This window comes from Sander lucioperca, chromosome 22, assembly GCF_008315115.2.
Source record: "Sander lucioperca isolate FBNREF2018 chromosome 22, SLUC_FBN_1.2, whole genome shotgun sequence".
Classification (NCBI taxonomy): domain Eukaryota; kingdom Metazoa; phylum Chordata; class Actinopteri; order Perciformes; family Percidae; genus Sander; species Sander lucioperca.
Window position 1 is genome coordinate 6,283,718 of NC_050194.1, and position 18,760 is coordinate 6,302,477.

The window sequence follows — 18,760 nt, forward strand, 5'->3', positions numbered from 1 at the left end:
TGTACACAATTTGGATATCTATGCTTTATTAGGTTGTTTTTTTAATCAATCTCATAACCATTATCTGTAATGCAATTATAAAGCGGAAAAAAAGGATTGTATTGTTTGCATTTGTATGTAAATGTTACCCACAGATGATGTAAGATGAGAGCAAGATGTAAAAAGAAAAAAATGGAAATTAATGTTGAATACTAGAACCCAAGAATATATGGACTTAATTGTCATGCTAAAAACAAACTGCGGATCAATTTAATCTCAAAGCCCCCATCTCTAAAGCCGTTGATCTAAACTAATATCATAATCAGACGTGAGCCAAGGCGAAAATTGTATTTATCTCAATCACATTGACAGTACACTCACTGCAGAATCCATTAAGATCCATGATTACAGCAGCTCGGCTGAATCATGTATCATTGTTGGCTGTCCAAATCCCAAACGTTGGCTGTTCACTTTTACAAAAAATGTACTGTTTACTTCTCTCTCATTAGGATTCTTTCCATCAAATGTCAAATCCACTGCACCACACATGTTTTTTTTAACATTTCTTTGCTGCAGCTGAGTAGATAACCCAACCTTAAACAATACATCCTGGGTGCATTTACACCTGGATTTCATTCATTCCCGAGCTCCCAAGAAATTAAAATCTGATTACCCTTGACTCTGGTTAGAGTCAAAGGAGAACATACATTACTTGTAAATGACTCATCCCTTCTGTGTACTGCTGCAGACAAACCATTTCCCCTCTTCATTAGTATTATGGGTCTGACGTGGTATAAGATTTCAGCCAACGTTAGACAGGTAAAGCCTGTGTCCCATCCCAGAGGAGGAAAACGAAATGAGAAGAAGAGCAAAGGTCTAGAGAGCTCTCCTTGATCAATACAAAAGAGCCTTCTGGAAGCGGTTAGAATAAGCAGCTCCGCAGCATCCCTCATCATCCTTCTACACCCTGTACCCTCCTCCGTCTAGCATAGTCAAGAACAGTGACATGTCATTCCTACTTTGATGCTGTTGACATATTGAATAATAGCAGAATAAGAATTAAGCACCAGAGACCATGGGAACGTTGAACATCCTCTAATTCTTCAACTGAATTCCAGTCCATTTAAACTGGTCAACAAAACTGCCAGAGTGTGCTAACATGCTGCTTCTCGTTTTTTTCTTGTTTAGGTAGCAATCTCAAAACCCATTGGTTATCGGTCTGACGACATTTTAGCCTCTGGGGGCAACAGCCAACATTTCTGAGGCCACGGTGTAGCCAGCAGATATCCACATTACAGATCATACAGTGTTGCCAACTTGACGACTTTCTCGCTAGATTAAGCGACTTCTATTAGTATTTCTAAAAAGCGATTAGCAACAAATTTAGCGACTCTAGACCTTCAAGGGAAAAGCAAAACTATTATATTTTAATTTGTCTCGCATTGCCAGACCTTCCTCCACAGCGCTGCAGAGTTTATACATATTACAACCTTTATACATGAGGCCCCTGGTCTTTAAAGGCTCTCAGAACACACCGAAGCGACGCCGACTTGAGCGTACGTTCTGCGCGTGTGCGAGACGTAATACGTCTCCATAACAGCAGGCGGCGCTAATCTGTATTGTCGCCCAAAAAATGAAAACCGGCAGCTGATTGGGCAAACGCGTCAAGTGGTTTCTGGCTTCTCCCGAATTTCAAAACCGACCATAATGGCAGCTCGTTCGGAATACGATCTCGTATTTTACGAAAATAGTTCACCGAAACGTGTTTCTGAAAACATTTTTAAGCGAGAAATCGGCCATGCAGTTGCTGAATCTGTCTTCATTTCAGATCGACAAAGGTCAGATTTTCGTCAGATCTTGAGAGGCGTTTGTCGCGCTCATCCCAATCACCATTTCCGGGTTAGCACTCCACCAATCAGATTGGTCATTGAGTCCGACTGCCCACTGGCCAATTTAACAAGTAAAATCGGCCCAAATTAAGGCCGACGGCTCCTCCGACGGACGACGGCACGGAACACACCGAACAGACTCGAGTCACTGACCTCGCCAGACTGTCCGACGGCCAATAATCGGGTTGGTGTGTCAGCGCCTTTAAGGAGCAGAGAGCGGTGTTCCCTGGCACATTAGATGGAGGATTAAGTTGTGTATAGAGCTGGGCTGTTATCACATAGCACATAAACAAGCTGAACACTCAGACATTATTCAAACACACACATGAATGAAGTGTGTGCGCGCGTGCGCGTGTGTGTGTGTGTGTGTGTGTGTGTGTGTGTGTGTGTGTGTGAGAGAGAGTTTCAGTGCGAGGGGAGGGGGTGAAATGCGAGAGAGATAGAGATTTGCTGGTTTGCTGGTGGCACTTATTCAGGCGAGAGTTGAGACGGATTCTCAAAGGCTCCATGGGGTTTGAAATGAAAAGGCTCCAAAAAAGCGTGGATAGTTATCTGGGTGACGCTCTAAATATTCATATCCAAATCCCAGCAGTGCTCCAAAAATGAAAAAGAAAACTCAATCAAGCCGAGACATATCACTCAAAACAGATTACTCCCCCTTGTTTGGAGATTCAATCTGAGAGTTGACAAGAAGAATTATTCTTTTGTGTTGTTCAGCAACCGTGGGTTCCTTGAAAGCAATCCAAACTAAATTTATTATTATTATTATTATTATTATTATTATTATTATTATTATTATTATTACTACTACAGGGATGCTGGTGAGCAGAATAAATTGGAATGTCTTTTTCTATGTGGCTCTTATTTTCTGCCATTTTCTTGCCACTTACTGCATGAACCAGCTCTGGTTGCAGTCATTGTTATGGCATTGTGGGTTTGACCGTTGCTGTCCATGTATTGTCTGCTTGTAATCTCACTGTTTAAAGAACAGAAGCTCATCAGTCTGTACTCACTGAAAATTACTCTGGAAAAGACCAGGAGGATTATCAAGATATAACTTTTCAAACTTGCCTTATTTTTCCTTCTTCCTGCCATTACACCAATCAATTCTAATCATGATTTACTTCACTATATAATTATTTCTCTTTGAATGTGCATGGACTGCTGCTCTCCAAAGAAATCTAACAGAGCAATTAGGAAATCAAACAACTGAGCCCCAAAGCACTCACAACCTTCCATTTTTAGCCAAACCAGCGGTGTGTCTCTACGGATGGAACCCCTTTAGTCCAGACTGAAATATCTCAACAACTGGTGGATGGCTTGCCATGAAATTTGGTACATATATTCATGGTGCTGAGAGGATGAATCCTAATGGCTTCGGTTATCCTCTCCCTTTTCCTATACCAACACCATGAGGTTGACATTTGTCGTTTTGAGTGAAATGTCTCAACTGTTGGATGGATTGCCATGAAATTTACAACCATTAATGTTCCCCCTTAAGAATGAATCCTACACATTGGTGATCCTCTGACTTTCACTATTTTTAGGTCAAAAAGTGTCCAATACTTAAGCTTATGACCACATACCTGCAAAACTGATGACATTCCCATCAACCTCAGCTGTACTTTGTGTTTAGCCCGAATTAGCAAATGTTAGCATGCTACACTAAGATGGTACACTTCAAACCTGCTAAACATCAGCCTGTTAGGATTGTCATTTTAAGCATGTTAGCATGCAGACGTTAGCATTTAGCTCACAGCACCACGATGCCCAAACTACAGCCTCACAGAGCTGCTAGCATAGCTGTACACTCTGAAGTCTTGTTAACTGGACAACACATTGTAATGTGGCCTGCTTACATCTGATTTTCCCTTAAAGGGATAGTTTGAATCTCTTGAAGTGTGGTTGTATGAGGTACTTACCCATAGTCAGTGTATTATCTACAGTACATGGCGGTCAGCACGTCCCCAGTTTAGAGAAGCAAGCAGGAGAATCGGCATGGAAGCTAAGCGATGTACTGCTGTGGACAGGGGCAGCAGCTAAATGTATTTTAGCCACCTATAAAAAAACAATATCTGTTTGTCTGTTTATTTATCTGTATGATAGAATGTTTTCACTACTTTCCCTTTTCGGCAGCCCTTTTCAACGGGGAACTGATCCGTTGTAGACATCAATGTCGCTTCAAAGCCACCAGACTCCTGTAAAATGACTGTTTTTGTCAGAGGAGTCTGGTGGCTTTGAAGAGAGCAATATGACAGCTTGAGTTCCCAGCGGAGAGGGCTGTCTAAAGGCAGGGTAAAGCGGAAGCAGAAGCAGGGCTCTTTGTCTGAAATAAAGACTGCTTCCACTAATATCTTATGGAATTGAATGTGATTTTCCAAAATATAACATTCAACTTTAGGGAAAAGGAGAAGAAGATCAACTTTATGACAACATCAAAGGCCGTATATTCAATAAGTGAGGCAATTGTTTTGACAGTCGTCTAGTAATTAAATTGATCACGAGACGAGATGTGTCACGATCTGTCAAACTGACAACGAACGACCGATCACGTTGTACATTCCCCTTTGTGGTAATTAATCAGAGCAGCACATTGCGATGTCAGGAGAAACAGAACAGTTATCCCTGTGGTAACTGAAACAGAACAGCTGACAAACCTGTGTGTTTCGACATGTTTAGCTGGCTCTGATATTTTCCACCTGGCATCACAAATTGTGGAAGTGAAACAGAAAGAAACATTTAACATAACAGGGATTCAACTGATGCCAGCTGTCTGAAGTAATAAACATCACAATTACATTCCGCATTCAAACTAATTTAATCAAACCCTACTTTTTAAAAACTGGGCAACATCTGCTGCAGTTTATGTTTGGTTCATTTCAAATTCAACAGTGGATCTCTGTCTTTTCAATTTAAAATCAAATGAATACTTTTAATTTCAAGCAAAATGATGTTATGCTCCTTCTTCTAGATACAAATAAGGTGGGTAATTACCAGAACTTTCCTATGAATACGTGCTCATGCTTAACCAAAATGTTTACAAGCATGAGAAGACACTAACGGGGGAAAGGACAACAGAGACAGATGCTCCTCCGATTTCATTATCAGCTCTGTGTGTGGGACGCTGCGTAGGTTGGCTTACACAGAGCACCGATCAGCTCTGATTAATATCCCCCTTGGTCCAACCAAGCCAATGACATCATTGCTACTAAAGTATCCTTGTAAGCCTCTGCCTCCTACCCAGAGTGCATTGCAACAACTGTGAGAGGAGGTGTGGATATCGGTGGGACTGCCGCAGGTACCCGACATACAGCTGCTGTTGTAAATAAAAAAAAAACACCCCCTTTGAACAAGTGCACAGTCACTCTTCTGTGATTCAAAACACACACACACACACACACACACACATATAACCTTAAACTTTCTTTCTGTACTTAGTGAAACACACACATACACACACACACACACACACACACACACTCCACCTTACAGCTCCACCGCAGCAGCAAAAAGATGTGTCAAAGTAAAACAACTGCCGGAGTGACAAGCAGCCTTTATGTCGACCCTCTGTCCCCGACATCTGCTCTCTGCAACCTGGACCGTTTAGCCCTTGCTCGGCTACAGAAAAAATGCTGAAGTCTGTGCTGTGTTATTATCAGCGCGGGCAGTCATGCAGTAAATGACTGGCTAGCCAGGCCTCTCTGCTAATACAGCACCAGTCCCTACACTGGCTGGGAGGTAGGCAGGCAGGCGAGCTGGGTCCAGATGTAATCACTCCCAAGATAGAGGTGGGAGGCAGACGGGGGGGGGGGGGGGGGTTTAGAAGTGGCACAATCTTGCAAAACACACCCAGGCAGGCTCACACACATGTAAACCTGCAGGACGGAGGGATGAAACTTGCAGAGACTTGGAGTTCCAGGTACAGCATCGGCCCGGAGGCGTGTGTGTGTGTGTGTGTGTGTGTGTGGATTCAAAAACACCCTGAGGCAAGAGAGGAGGTGAATCTCCAGATGCATCACCTCAAGGCTTCCCTCTCTCCCCTCGTCCCTCCCGTCTCCTCAGACTCACAGCCGCTCTCTCTTTACTTAATCCAGTCTCAGAGACAGACGCCTCACTCTATTACAAAGCTTCAAGAGGATTGAGCGAGCACAAATATTAGAAGCGCCCCCCCCTTACATCGAGTTGCTCTCAAATGTTGCACACAATGCCTCAGCTCGACTGAAGTTTGAAAATCCCTCGGTACCTCTATAAGCTCTTTGCTGATCCTTTCCGAAGATGATTTCAAAGTTGAAACAAGTAAGAGATCTTAGCTTTCAATTAGATATACCTGTTTGGGCTATGAAAGCAGAATCTGTAGGCAAACGTATAAGATATTGGTATCTGAAGCACTCTGGTTTCCGTTTGTAGTCCGTTTGTAGTCCGAGTAGTATTAACCAATCACGTTTGAGCGGGCTTTGGTTGCATGCAGGTAAACCATCCGTGAACCAGTCCTAGACCAGTCCGAGATCTAGAAAGAGAGACATCAACTTTCATAGACTGAGCTGAGAAAGGTTGAAGGTAATCAGCCACGAGACAGTGGACAGTTGGAGAAAAGATCAGAGGCCATCTTTGAATAGCCAGAGGGGTGACTACCTCCTGTTATCGTGTGACCAAAGTTCCACACTTACAACTGTCAACTGAGCCATCTGATATATATTGATGTTGGCAAATTAATATCATGACACTGATTCCAATTCTATTACCCAGCGTTGTAGAAATTCTGTCACTGCTGTGTTACATCATTTAGTGTAGTGTTGGATGTTTTAAGGATGAGCCAACATTCCATTGGAAAAAAAAAAACAGAAGAAATAAGCAAAAACAAATATCATAATCACCATATTAAAACCCATTTTAAATGTGCAGTTATGCAGCAGCTAATGACATGACATCTCACAATTGTGTCACTGTAACACTGCATGCTGTCCGGCTCATGAGTTGTCCAGGTGCAGAGAAAGACTGTGAGCGCAAACTAGAGCAAGCGATGGAGGGAAGAGCTTTCACTGTAAATCAAGCTCAAAGAAATGTTGAACGTTTGCCTTATCAAGTATTGTGACATAAAAAGGCAGTAAGTCAAACAAATGCTGCATTTTGGTTGCCTGAAAGCCCAAAGATGCATCACACGGGAACCTACACAGAGCTGCAGTGCTTTTCCTCCTCAGCCGCGCTTTTCCATATTTATCTCCGGGGAGAGGCGGATGAGATGACACCCAGCAGGCTCCGGCGTTCAGCGAGATGATTAAAATGTTCATTAACACTGATTCGTCCAGGTGATGAAATCTGTCGCACACCCCTGCTGCGCCCACATGGAAACGCCAGTGAGGTATGACGCCTGTAGAAGCCTAAATCCGACACGTGCGCGGCAATCGGGCGGTGACCACCTGGCCCCACCTTTGGGAAACAATATGCGATGTCACCTCTCTTGTGCCAGATAAACAAACAGTGTCTGTTGAATTAATTGGCATTAAACACACAAAACATACTCCCCTCTGCTGAATAAATGAAAAGTCCCTTACACCTTTGAGCTGGTAAACATGGCCAATATGTTGGATTAAGACCTGAGAGGCTAAACAATGTGAGCTGTTATGATCTGCGGCTAAATGTGTGGGGCACAATTAAGCTCAATTCACATTGAGAATGACTCATCATTTGCTCTTTTACAGTCGGCCTACCGGGACGTAAATAACTTTATAACATAAAGCACTTACACACCGGTTACAACGGTTTCATACCCACCTACAGCCGCTAATGCACAGTTTAATTTAGGCCTCACACGCACACGCCCATACACACCGTGTCTCACCTACGCTCACTCAGTGGGACATGGGACTGATACAGAACGTGCACACATATGCACAATTGCCCTGACAAAACACATACCTACACACATTTGCTTAATAATGACCGCCCCCCGTCCCCCCTCGCCACTGTGACCTGCTTTTCTCACGCTAACCCCCGAACACACTCAGCTTCTCATTAGTGAACAAGTAATGAAAATCCACCTCCATAATAACACGTATACACACACATACACACCACGGCTTTTACAGCCCCAGAAAAGCTACACACATCCAAAGTTTTTATTAACATACTAACAAACCTTCACACTTTCATGCCAGGCTTGCGCACGCACACACACACACACACACACACACACACACACACACACACACACAGCTGACACCTCACAACAAGATGCCTGACCTCCCTGAGGCCATACAAGGGGCGAAGTGGAGCTCACCGTGGGACAATAAACGCAGATTTGTGTGTGTAATGAATAAGTTACACACTCCTATTAGGGCAGGCATTGGTGACAAATGCCTCTCATTCACTCATTAGGCCACTGGCTGTCGGATGAAGCAGGAGAGACCAAGGCACAGCAAGGGAAGCTTATTGGGTTTTAAACGGCCATGTAATCCATTTCCTTATTGGAGATGAATAAGCTGCCGTCCGCGGCGGGTTTATTTATGGGAAAATTAAACACGTACGCAGTGACAGGCAAAAAGCAGAATGAATCAATGTGCAGGTCTGCCACTGTTCACATGTAACCCTGGTGGGGAAATAAATAAGAGGGGTTTAGTCTGAATGTATTTACACATACAGTATAACTCATAAAAGAAACAAACTACATTAGGCTTACAAAAAAAAAAAATATATATATATATATATATATTTTTTTACAAGTTATTTTAAGGCAAAAAGAATAAAATGAATGGTTGAAAAAAAAATTCAAAATTTTTTTCTCCCATTCTTAATTTTATATCTTAAAGTCACTCCTTTCCATTTTTGCTGTTTCTACCAGAAAGAGCATTACTGTAAAGGAATAATGGACTGTCTGGATAGAAATGAGAGGAAATAGAGGTATCACCAAGCTCTTGACAAGAAAATGGGAGAGGGAATTCCATCTTGCGAGACTAACTGCCCTCTGACCCGTTATTGATCTCCTCTAGAGTCCTCGGCGTGCCCAGCCAGCACTTAACAGGTTAATAACTCCTGATCCCTATCCCGCCACTGGCAGGCCAATCATTTTTATATACAGCATAGCAGGCCAATTTCAGCTGACCACGTGAAGCGATCAGCCCTCTCAGAGGGAGGAGGTGGAACCCGTTTCCTACAGGTTTGGTGAAACAACCCCCCCCCCCCTCACCCCAGGAGAACCAGTACCCCAGGAAAAGCAGTCAGTCAAACAGCAGCTGGTCAACCAGCCAGCCATTAAACCTCCCCTTGGGAGAAAGAAAGGCACTGAAACATTATCTCCCGAGAGACAAAGAGCTTCCACTGAAGACTGGACAGCGCAGGTTCTCTTTCTTATCCAGCCAATGCTCTCGTTTCAACCCTGACCCTCTATCATTGCACCGATTCAGACAAAAGCGTTCTATCTCAAGTCATGCCAACCTTAAAGGTCCCATGTTGTGCTCATTTTCAGGATCATACTTGTATTTTGGGTTTCTACTACAACATGTTTACATGCTTTAAAGTTTAAAAACTCATTGAATATACCTGTATTCTCCCTCTGTCTGTGCCTGTCTCTTTAAGCCCCCCTCCCGAAAAAAAGGCCAGTCTGCTCTGACTGGTCAGCATTTGCGGGTCTTCTGCATCTGTGCTCTCTGAGGTAGATTTACTAACACTAGCACAGTTTACGCTGCGTCTGTTTATGCGAGTTTATGCTTCCTCATTTTGCGTAGTATTTATCAAACCTGACACCCATCAGGCAATCAGCGCATACTCCGCCCTCTAGCGTAGTTAGCGCGCCTCTAAAAGAGCAAAGAATGGGTATCTATCATGGATCTTCCTACGGGAAAAAGAAAGTGCAAGCTTAAATTTTGTGACGATGAAATTGACCTATTAGTGCATAAAGTAACAACAAACCTGAACATATTATAGGGCAGAACATCCACAACCTCGGAAAAAAAAATTAGATTTGGATTGCCATAACAAATAAAATCAACTCGTTATCATCTACACAGAGAGAAGTGGAGGAGGTAAAAAAAAATGGTGGCAAGACATAAAGCACAGAACAAAAGAGAAGGTAACGTACAACCGGGCACAATCGAGGACAACCGCTTCAGGTCCACCAGAAATAGACACGCTAACTACGTTGCCGAACAGGTGGAAGGTGTGGACGGCATAGATACTGTAGAGATCTCTGTAGAGAATGAAGGTATGTGTGGTCTGTTATGATACTGTTGTGTTGGCTTTATGTACGTATACATATGTTTATATCATTTATATGTCAACCCAACCGATGGGGTTAAGTCATTAAAAAGAGGGTTATATAGTTAAATAATTGCAAAATTGTTTATCAAAAATGGAACAGACATGGAGGCGGGTTTTTTTATTTCGTTTTTAGTCCACTGCCATAGAATAAGGTACATTTTTACACACAGGAAAACGTGCTTCCTGGTTTAGACCTGCTTTTAAGAGGTGGAGAATTTCTCCCGCAGAATAGAGGCGCGCTCTTACTGGCAGTCTTTGTAAATACCGCGGAATATATAATTAGGTGCACTTTACGCGTATCCTCCCACCTTTTTGGGTGGAACGCCCACTTTCCCCATGACCCTCCCACGAACGCATATTGAAAGCGCAACTTGTCTCTTCTCGCTCATGTGGCAGGCAATATACGATTTTACCCAAGTGCGCCCTGCTTGTAAATAGCCCGCATCAGTTAAGTCAGTCTTTGCGCCTGTTTCCAGGCATTAATTGTTCGCAAACGGCTTGATAAATCTAGCCCTCAGAGTCTCTGCACCATCATTGCAGCCGGTAACGGCACTGTAGCAGCACTTTCTACCTATATATAGTATACTTGTGACATCACAACCGTACGGAAGTCCTGACAGCTCGTTTAAAGGCACCGTCTCAGAATACATGCTGTTTTAAAACGCTCAATCCACAGAGAAATCTCTGTGGACTGAGCGTTTTAAAACTTTCACAGTAGTATTTTACAGTTTATATAGCACCTGGACCTCACCACGCTTAAGTCAATGGACTGCCAACACTAGAGCCCCTTCTGATCTAAATGTATATATGTATCTATATATACATAATGTATCTACACATCCAGAGTCTGAGAGGAGAGCTGCCATGTTCACATGAGAGAATGATGGATGTCAGATGTCAAAATGATGAAACTGGGTGCAAAAATACAGCAGCTGGTTGACAGAATGCATTTAGCGCTATGGCAAAGGCTTTAAAATCAGTGTCAGATTGCACTGTGGAAAGTTTACATAAAATGCATTGGCCCTGACCTCCTACTAACATCTGTACAAGCATAATAAATACTGTAGGTGTGCAGAGGACTTTCATATTTCATAGGGATTTAAAAAATAAAAGTGCTATTTCAAGGCCCCAATTTATGTTCAAAAAACTTGTCCAGACTTATTATGTTTGCGCAAACCTTCAAAGATCTTCAAGAGCCATGGGATCTGTGCAAAAGTGGGTTAGTTTGTGTGTGTGTGTGTGTGTGTGTGTGTGTGTGTGTGTGTGTGTGTGTGTGTGTGTGTGTGTGTGTGATAATTCTACTGCTCCGTGTCTCTCCCTGGAGATTTCTCTTCATCTAACTCTGCTTTACATTAAACATGACTGTCACTGATACACTACAAGTTCTCTGGGGTTCAGCTAATGGCTTCTCGTAATGACATACACACATAGAAAATACATAAAAGACGCACGCACGCACGTACACACACCTATCAAGAGCATCTAAACGTTCAACTCAATTTGACATCACGCAAATTGGAGCTCCACTTATGTGACATGAAAAGTGTATGTACGTCCTGTCGTCTACTATAGGGACATATGCAGATTTTCACAATGGATTCATGCATGTAACACGCTTTTGGACAGTATTGTAATACACATTCACGTAAAAGAACACACAGCAACAAAAACATACTGTTCTCTATAAGTAGAGCGGGGAAATCCCCCAAACAAACAGAGAAAGACAGCTTCAGGGAGCAATAATTATCACCACTCTGAAACAGCAGAAAGGAGAAGCGTCCTTTGTGGGATGTCAGTGTGGCTGACAGCTCCAGAGGAGCGTACGAGAGATCTGCGGCGCTATCATTAGACAGGAGGGGTTTCAAAAAGGTAGCGCACTGATCACGGGGAAGCATACTGACAGCACATGAAAAAGGGGCGCTTGCGTATAAATTCATCCTCCTCGATTTTTGCTCCCCTCTAAACTGCTCACACACTATTCCTCCTCCTCTACTCCCAACACACACACAGACACCAGCAAACTGTGCTAGTCAACATCAAAGTGCGATGGAACGAGGCACATCATTAGCAGGAGAAGACAGAGGCGAGGGAGGATGAAATCATTTAGACGCCGCTGTGGAGACGGAATTACTACGCCTGTCGGGATGAGGGGAGCGAGGATGGAAGGAGAGGGAAAGACAAGAGTGATGAAGGAGGGGTGAAAAGGAAGAGGGGAAAGGGTACAAATGATGGGAGAATGAAAAAGTCAACATGAGCGAGAAAGATAATGAGTGCTGGTAAAACAAGAAGGGCAAAAAAAAACAAAAAACAAGAGGAGAGCCAGAACAGGTTTGTCAAGACTTTGCAATTGAGCTGGGTGATGGCTATTTCCTGATAATATATGTGCCTTGTCATGTGTCAGGGAATCACTATTTCTCCTTCCAATCATCTCCCATCGTCAGCGTTCCCTCCCCGCTGCGCTCTCCGATGTCAGCGGGCCAGGCGGCCGAGTTTGACATGCTGAACACGGTAATTGCCGGGAAGCAGTCAGTCCCTTTAAATGTGTCTTGAAGAAACACATTGACTTTTTGGAGATTGGTTGGGAGTGGTTGGTCTCAATGGGCCCTATCTTCCGACCGACGCAAGTGTCTTTGCTATTTTAAGACTGTCCAGCGCCCGTGTCATTTAAATAGCAAATGCACTTGCGCCCATCTTTGCGCCCATGGGCGTGCTGGTTTTACAGGGAGGTGTGTTCAGGTGAATTCTTGCCGTATTGCTATCTTGAGGAAGCGGGAAGTGATCGCGGCATTGACCAACAAAAACCTGTTCTGAAGTCAATAGCGCAGCATTTCTGTTGTTATTTAACGGCACAGGCCTAGGCTTATGCACAGCGTGTGCACACTATGCTTGTTACACACACACCCATGGACACGCAGCAGCACACAAACATACAAAAAGATTACAAATAAAAATATTACGGTGCAAATCCGCCATCATAATAGCAATGCGCCAAGGTACAAACGTGCCTGGCTTTTAAAGGGAATGGGAGATGACACTCTGATTGGTTTATTGCATGTTACGCCCAAAACACACCTATGAATTAATGAGGACACTAAGTACAACTCTTTTGAACCATGTGCCCGGACCCTTTTTTCTGCTGTCAAACTAGCAAAAGTGGATGTGGACACGCCCTAAACGCACCTGCGCCATGCGCTTCACGCCGTGCTTAGATCGCTAAAACAGGGCCCAATTTCTTCCCTGTGGAGGTGTTGGGAAGAAATGCACCTCCTCAACTTTTGAGTTAAAATATGTCTTATTCATATATGGTGTTGTCTGGTCGCTGGTAGCTTTGCCTACATTCGGCTGATAAGTCTTTAACCAGGAATCAACGTCTTTTGTTTCAGAGTTGTAGGGTGCGTGCCATAAATATACTACTACTATTAGTATACTATACTACTTTAATACTATAAAAGATGTTTTCAACGAGTAGTGAGCAATTGATTTTAGTCGTTTTAAAACTTGCCAAAGACTGATGATATAATGTTGTCTACCAAAGTTTTTTAATACATAAAAGGTACTTTTTGGACAACACTCCAATTAATTCTTTTTATTGGCACACGGTCGTTTCTGGCAGGACGCCCTTCTACAGCGTGTTTCACAGGCAATTACAAACAATTCTACATAGGTGGGGTTAATTATACACAACATCAATCCCAACAGAGAAAGCAGCAACCTATCTTATATTTTTTACCAAACCTTTTGCCATGTCATGCATGCCTAGATATCTCTATTCTTTGGAATGGTATTGGAATATAAATGTAAATATAACCCTTACATCACTGTTCACAGACCAACATCCAACTTCAATTTTGACCTACCACACCTGCCGTAGCTGTCTGATTGTCTGCCTGCTTGTTTGACGCATCAGTGTTATTCACAGCCGTGTTTTAATCACAGGTAAATTCTGACAGGAATGATGTTGTAATAAACTGGATCTTTTTTCCTTCCTATGTCTTCTTCCACCTAAATGAGTAAATAAATCCCTGCTGGATTAATGTTGCAATATTAAAAGGATTTATAGCACCAAATAGTTGTTTTTATGACCTCTAATAATAAAATAAAACATCATTAACTTGATATTACAAAGTTCCCTACATTGCTTTACCTCGCTGTCTCACAAAAACATAAAATAAAACTCACAAACACATAAACCCTCCGGGGCGTCACAGATAACCGCTCTCCCTTCTATCCCCCAAAATGCAATTAGCCATTGTGTGGCCCTCTATAATCTGCCATGTTCATTTTATTTGCCTTTGATACAGCAGGGGCTTATCTCGCCAGTCTTTACACAGAGCACCGCTTACATCCCCCTGGCAACACGAAAAAACAAAGTCAGAGTTATCAAATCTAGCCAAAAACGACAAACAATAAAGAAGGATAAGTCGGCGTAAGAGAAGAACACTTGCACCGTGAAAAGGGAGGTTAGTCATCTGGGCCTCTGAGAAATGCATCAGAACTGATCTGGGATGTGGAGGAAACTGATGACCTTACTTTATCTATAAGTGTTTCTGTTTGAGAGCAAAATAGATGGACTGGGACACAGACATGAAATCTAATATCAGGTCATAATTGTGTGTGTGTGTGTGTGTGTGTGTGTGTGTGTGTGTGTGTGTGCGTGTGTGTGTGCGTGCGTGCGTGCGTGCGTGCGTGCGTGCGTGCGTGCGTGCGTGCGTTACCATCATCGCCCTGGCTCCCCTCTCTCTTCAGCATCTGTACCGCCCCCACATACTTCTTCAACTGGACCTTTAGGACCTCATTCTCCCTGCACAAACAGAGACACACACACACACACAGCTTATAACTAGAGAACACAAACAGTAAGGAGGCCATAACTACAACATATTGTATGCAAACTTTGTCAAATATCCAGTAATTCATAACAGACTAGAGTCAGACTTGTGAATTTAGACAAAATAATCATCTGCTGGCTACTGGTTATCACAATAAAGTTGCTGCCATGCACAAAGTGACAAAAAGGTACATTTTCTGTCCAACAACTGTGGGAGCTGCATCGAGCCGCTCACAGGAAGTTGTTTATGACAGCATGCGGTGGTGGGAGACAGTGTGAAACTTGCTGTGACATTTGAAATCTAATCCAGGTGGTCAGACTAAGGTATATTTACAGAGATGTGGCTTGACTGGCTTTTTCAACCTCTACAACAGGTGGACCATCTTCACACCTGATACTAACATGAATGATGACTGCAACCAGATTTTTTTCAAAATCCTAGGTAGAAATGCACTAAATATGCATTGAGGATTAGATAACAAAAGATAGCTGTGTAGGTGGCTGAGATATATTTGGACGTGCATTTTTTATATTATTTATACGTACATATATACGAGCTGCAAAAACAGATAATTAACTTTTGCATGTATATCCAAGCAGTAAGGAAACAAGTGGCAGGGTAGTCACATATTAAACTGGAATTATGCTTCTCTGAAGATACACATCTGAAAAAAAAAGAAGGGTATGATGGGTAACCGTACTCAATACCTTCAAGTTATCAACTGAAATAACCCAGTACCAAATGGCGACAGTTTAGGGAAGACCTTCGCCTGTTTGAAAGTGATGATCCCTTCGACCACAACAGTAATTTTTCATATAGAAATGGTTTTCTGGGGCCATCCAGTTGGCTAAGTGGTTAAGATGTATACTGTATACTACTGAAGTCAAGACACCCTAAACCGAGACCACGTCATCACCAAGACTAGAGTGTATCGAGACCAAGTCAAGACCCAGACCAGTGGCAGACAGCCAGAGCTTCTCCTGTCTTTCACATTCACTTTCTTGGGATTGCATGTTAAGGGGATGGAGAGGGGGTTAAAAACAACAAATTTAAAATTAGAAATGTGTCAAGTTATTGGTAGTCTACATCCTCGACGTTCCACATCTGGGATTGCTCCGTTGCCGTCGGAAATTCTGCCGGATGTCCCTCACCTTCCGCTTTCTTTGTGTTATAATTTTAAACTCTGGTCAATTTATGAGGACTATGACTAACTGCTCCTCAGATCTCTGCAGGGTAAATCCAGACAGCTAGCTAGACTATCTGTCCAATCTGAGTTTTCTGTTGCACGACTAAAACAACCTTTTAACGTACACGTTCAACCAAAACAAGTTCCTTCCCGAGGCTATTTTGCAGAGGCTCCGTTGCTCCATCCGGCGCTTAGCACCGCCCATGACGATTGTGATTGGTTTAAAGAAATGCCACTAAACCAGAGTATGTTTTTCTCCCATCCCGGAATGCTGTGTGGACTAACCAGACCCTCCTCTACAGCGCTGTGGAGGAATGTCCGGCAAAGCGAGACTATGTTATTGGTTGCATTTGAAGTAGGAAGTTTTACATCCAATCACAGTAATGATGTTAACACATAAAATTAGACAATGCACAGGCAATTTAGTGATATCCCTGCAGTTGTGGTCTTGACCTGTTTTGAAATAAAATCCTGAGTCCTCTTCATCCGTGACCGAGACCAAGACCGAGTAAAAATGCGGTCGATTCCGAGACTAGACAGAGACCTTCAAAAAGTGGTCTTGAGACTGGTCTTAAGGCCAAGACTGATCTCGAGTACTACAACAACGCTGTATACAGTAACCACAACGTACTGGGTTTGATATCGCCCAGGAACCCCCTCGCATCCCCCTAAAAATGCCAATGAAGAGAAATGACTCTCCTAGTTTGGAGTGAAGGACTGACTGACTTGACTGGCCCTGACCTCAACCAACACATTTTGGATGAACTTAAACCTGCTGCAGGCCAGGTTTCATCGCCCAACAATCAGTTTAACGGGACCAAATACCTGCAGCCAGGCAGTGTGTGTGTGTGTGTGTGTGTGTGTGTGTGTGTGTGTGTGTGTGTGTGCGTGCGTGCGTGCGTGCGTGCGTGCGTGTGTGCTGGACTGCAGATGAGGAACGCAAACACAAAGACAGAGTGATAAAGAGTGAGAGACAGAGGCAGTCTCTTTACAAGCCGTAACCGATTGAACATCATTGACTTTGGGGAGGAAATCAATCAGTTGGGGTGTGCATTTATGCCCTTGGCAGTTACATTTAACAGCCTTTGTCTTGCTCTGCCGCCGTCCCCCCTCCCCTCATTCTCCACGGATGATTTTTGGTGCCCTGCTTATCAGCCCTCATTCCCCACCAACAAAAGAGGCGCTTGCCTGGAGACCTCCTGAATCCGCATGACTAGCTCTCTGAAGAGCCGTCCACGTCACCGTTATCAGAACCACCCGCAGCCCAGACGCTGTTCCAGCCTGATTAAATTATAGCAAATACACGCCGCTTCCTCTAAGTGTGTGTGTGTGTGTGTGTGTGTATGTAGGGGCTCTGGGAGATACGCAGACATTCTGATGCGTCTCATTTTACTGAGAATGAGTCTTGTGTCTGTTGTCACACCAGCAGGCAGATTACAGCATTTGACAAAATGTGAGTGAGGTGGCACTGATAATAGCCACTTAGGTAAACAATGCACTTATAGAAAATGGAGAGATTTCACTTATTAGTACCTCAATAACCTCAGCTCTTTTGTCTTCAGATGACAGAGATGACACGTCTCATCAAGGGGTGTAGTGCTATTTGTTTAAGTACCGGAGCGCACTTATGACAAAGTTTACATACATTAGTCATCTAGAACTATAACATTTAGGGACGTGTTGCTGCCTTGTCATCTTTACTAGTTATCAGTTAGCTATAGCCTGAGGAAAAAATTTTTTTTAATTGTATTCACTGTGCCGCTCAAAGGCTACTGCCAGCAGCTACCGGCAACTTCCAAGGTGGAATGTTTTCTTGCATGTTACTGTAATGCATAATGTTAACGTGACGTTGTGAATTAATCAACACACCTTAAAAGTCAATATGATGTAAAGTATATATTGGACCATTCTATTTGTTTGTATAGGCTCTCTTGCATGACATACGCTTTAGTGATGATTGGATCTTCAAGCCCTTAAAATAATATGAATTTTAATGAGATTACGCAAACTGAGAATATTCTATTTCGTCACTTGGAGAAAAGAAATGGCGGAGCGTCGTTCCGGTGCACTACACCCCTGCACTTTGTATTTACAGTGCCTTGTGATGTTTGTCGACCTTTTAAAGACATTGTAAAAGCTGCACTAATCAATATTTCGACATTAAGCAGCACCCAACTCTTTTCTTACATATAGCTTGGTCAATATCGACTACGTTTCATTTCCAAGATTGTTCAGGTGCCGCCGAAAATTCCGCCTGATTTCACTCTTTTCGGCCGGATGTCCGTTACCTTCTGCTTTTTTTGTGTTGGCATTTTAAACTCTGGTCGATTTTTGATGTTAATTGCTCCTCAGATCCCTGCAGGGAAAATCCAGACAGCTAGCTAGACTATCTGTCCAATCTGAGTTTTCTGTTGCACGACTAAAACTTTTGAACGTACACGTTCCACCAAAACAAGTTCCTTCCTGAGGCTATTTTGCAGAGGCTCCGTTTCTCCGTCCGGCGCTTAGTGCCGCCCAAGACGATTGTGATTGGTTTAAAGAAATGCCAATAAACCAGAGCACGTTTTTCTCCTATCCCGTAATGCTGTGTGGACTAGCCAGTCCCTCCTCCTTCCTGTGGAATA

General features: G+C 43.2%; 1 protein-coding gene across 1 annotated transcript in view; it reads right to left on the minus strand.

Moving 5' to 3' along the window:
- Positions 1–18,760, minus strand: part of snx29 (sorting nexin 29) — a 176,660-nt gene that overhangs the window by 119,116 nt on the left and 38,784 nt on the right. Inside the window, exon 14 of the mRNA XM_031297994.2 lies at positions 14,837–14,922. Coding sequence (XP_031153854.1) covers positions 14,837–14,922 — 86 coding nt within the window. The remainder of the gene's footprint in view (positions 1–14,836; positions 14,923–18,760) is intronic.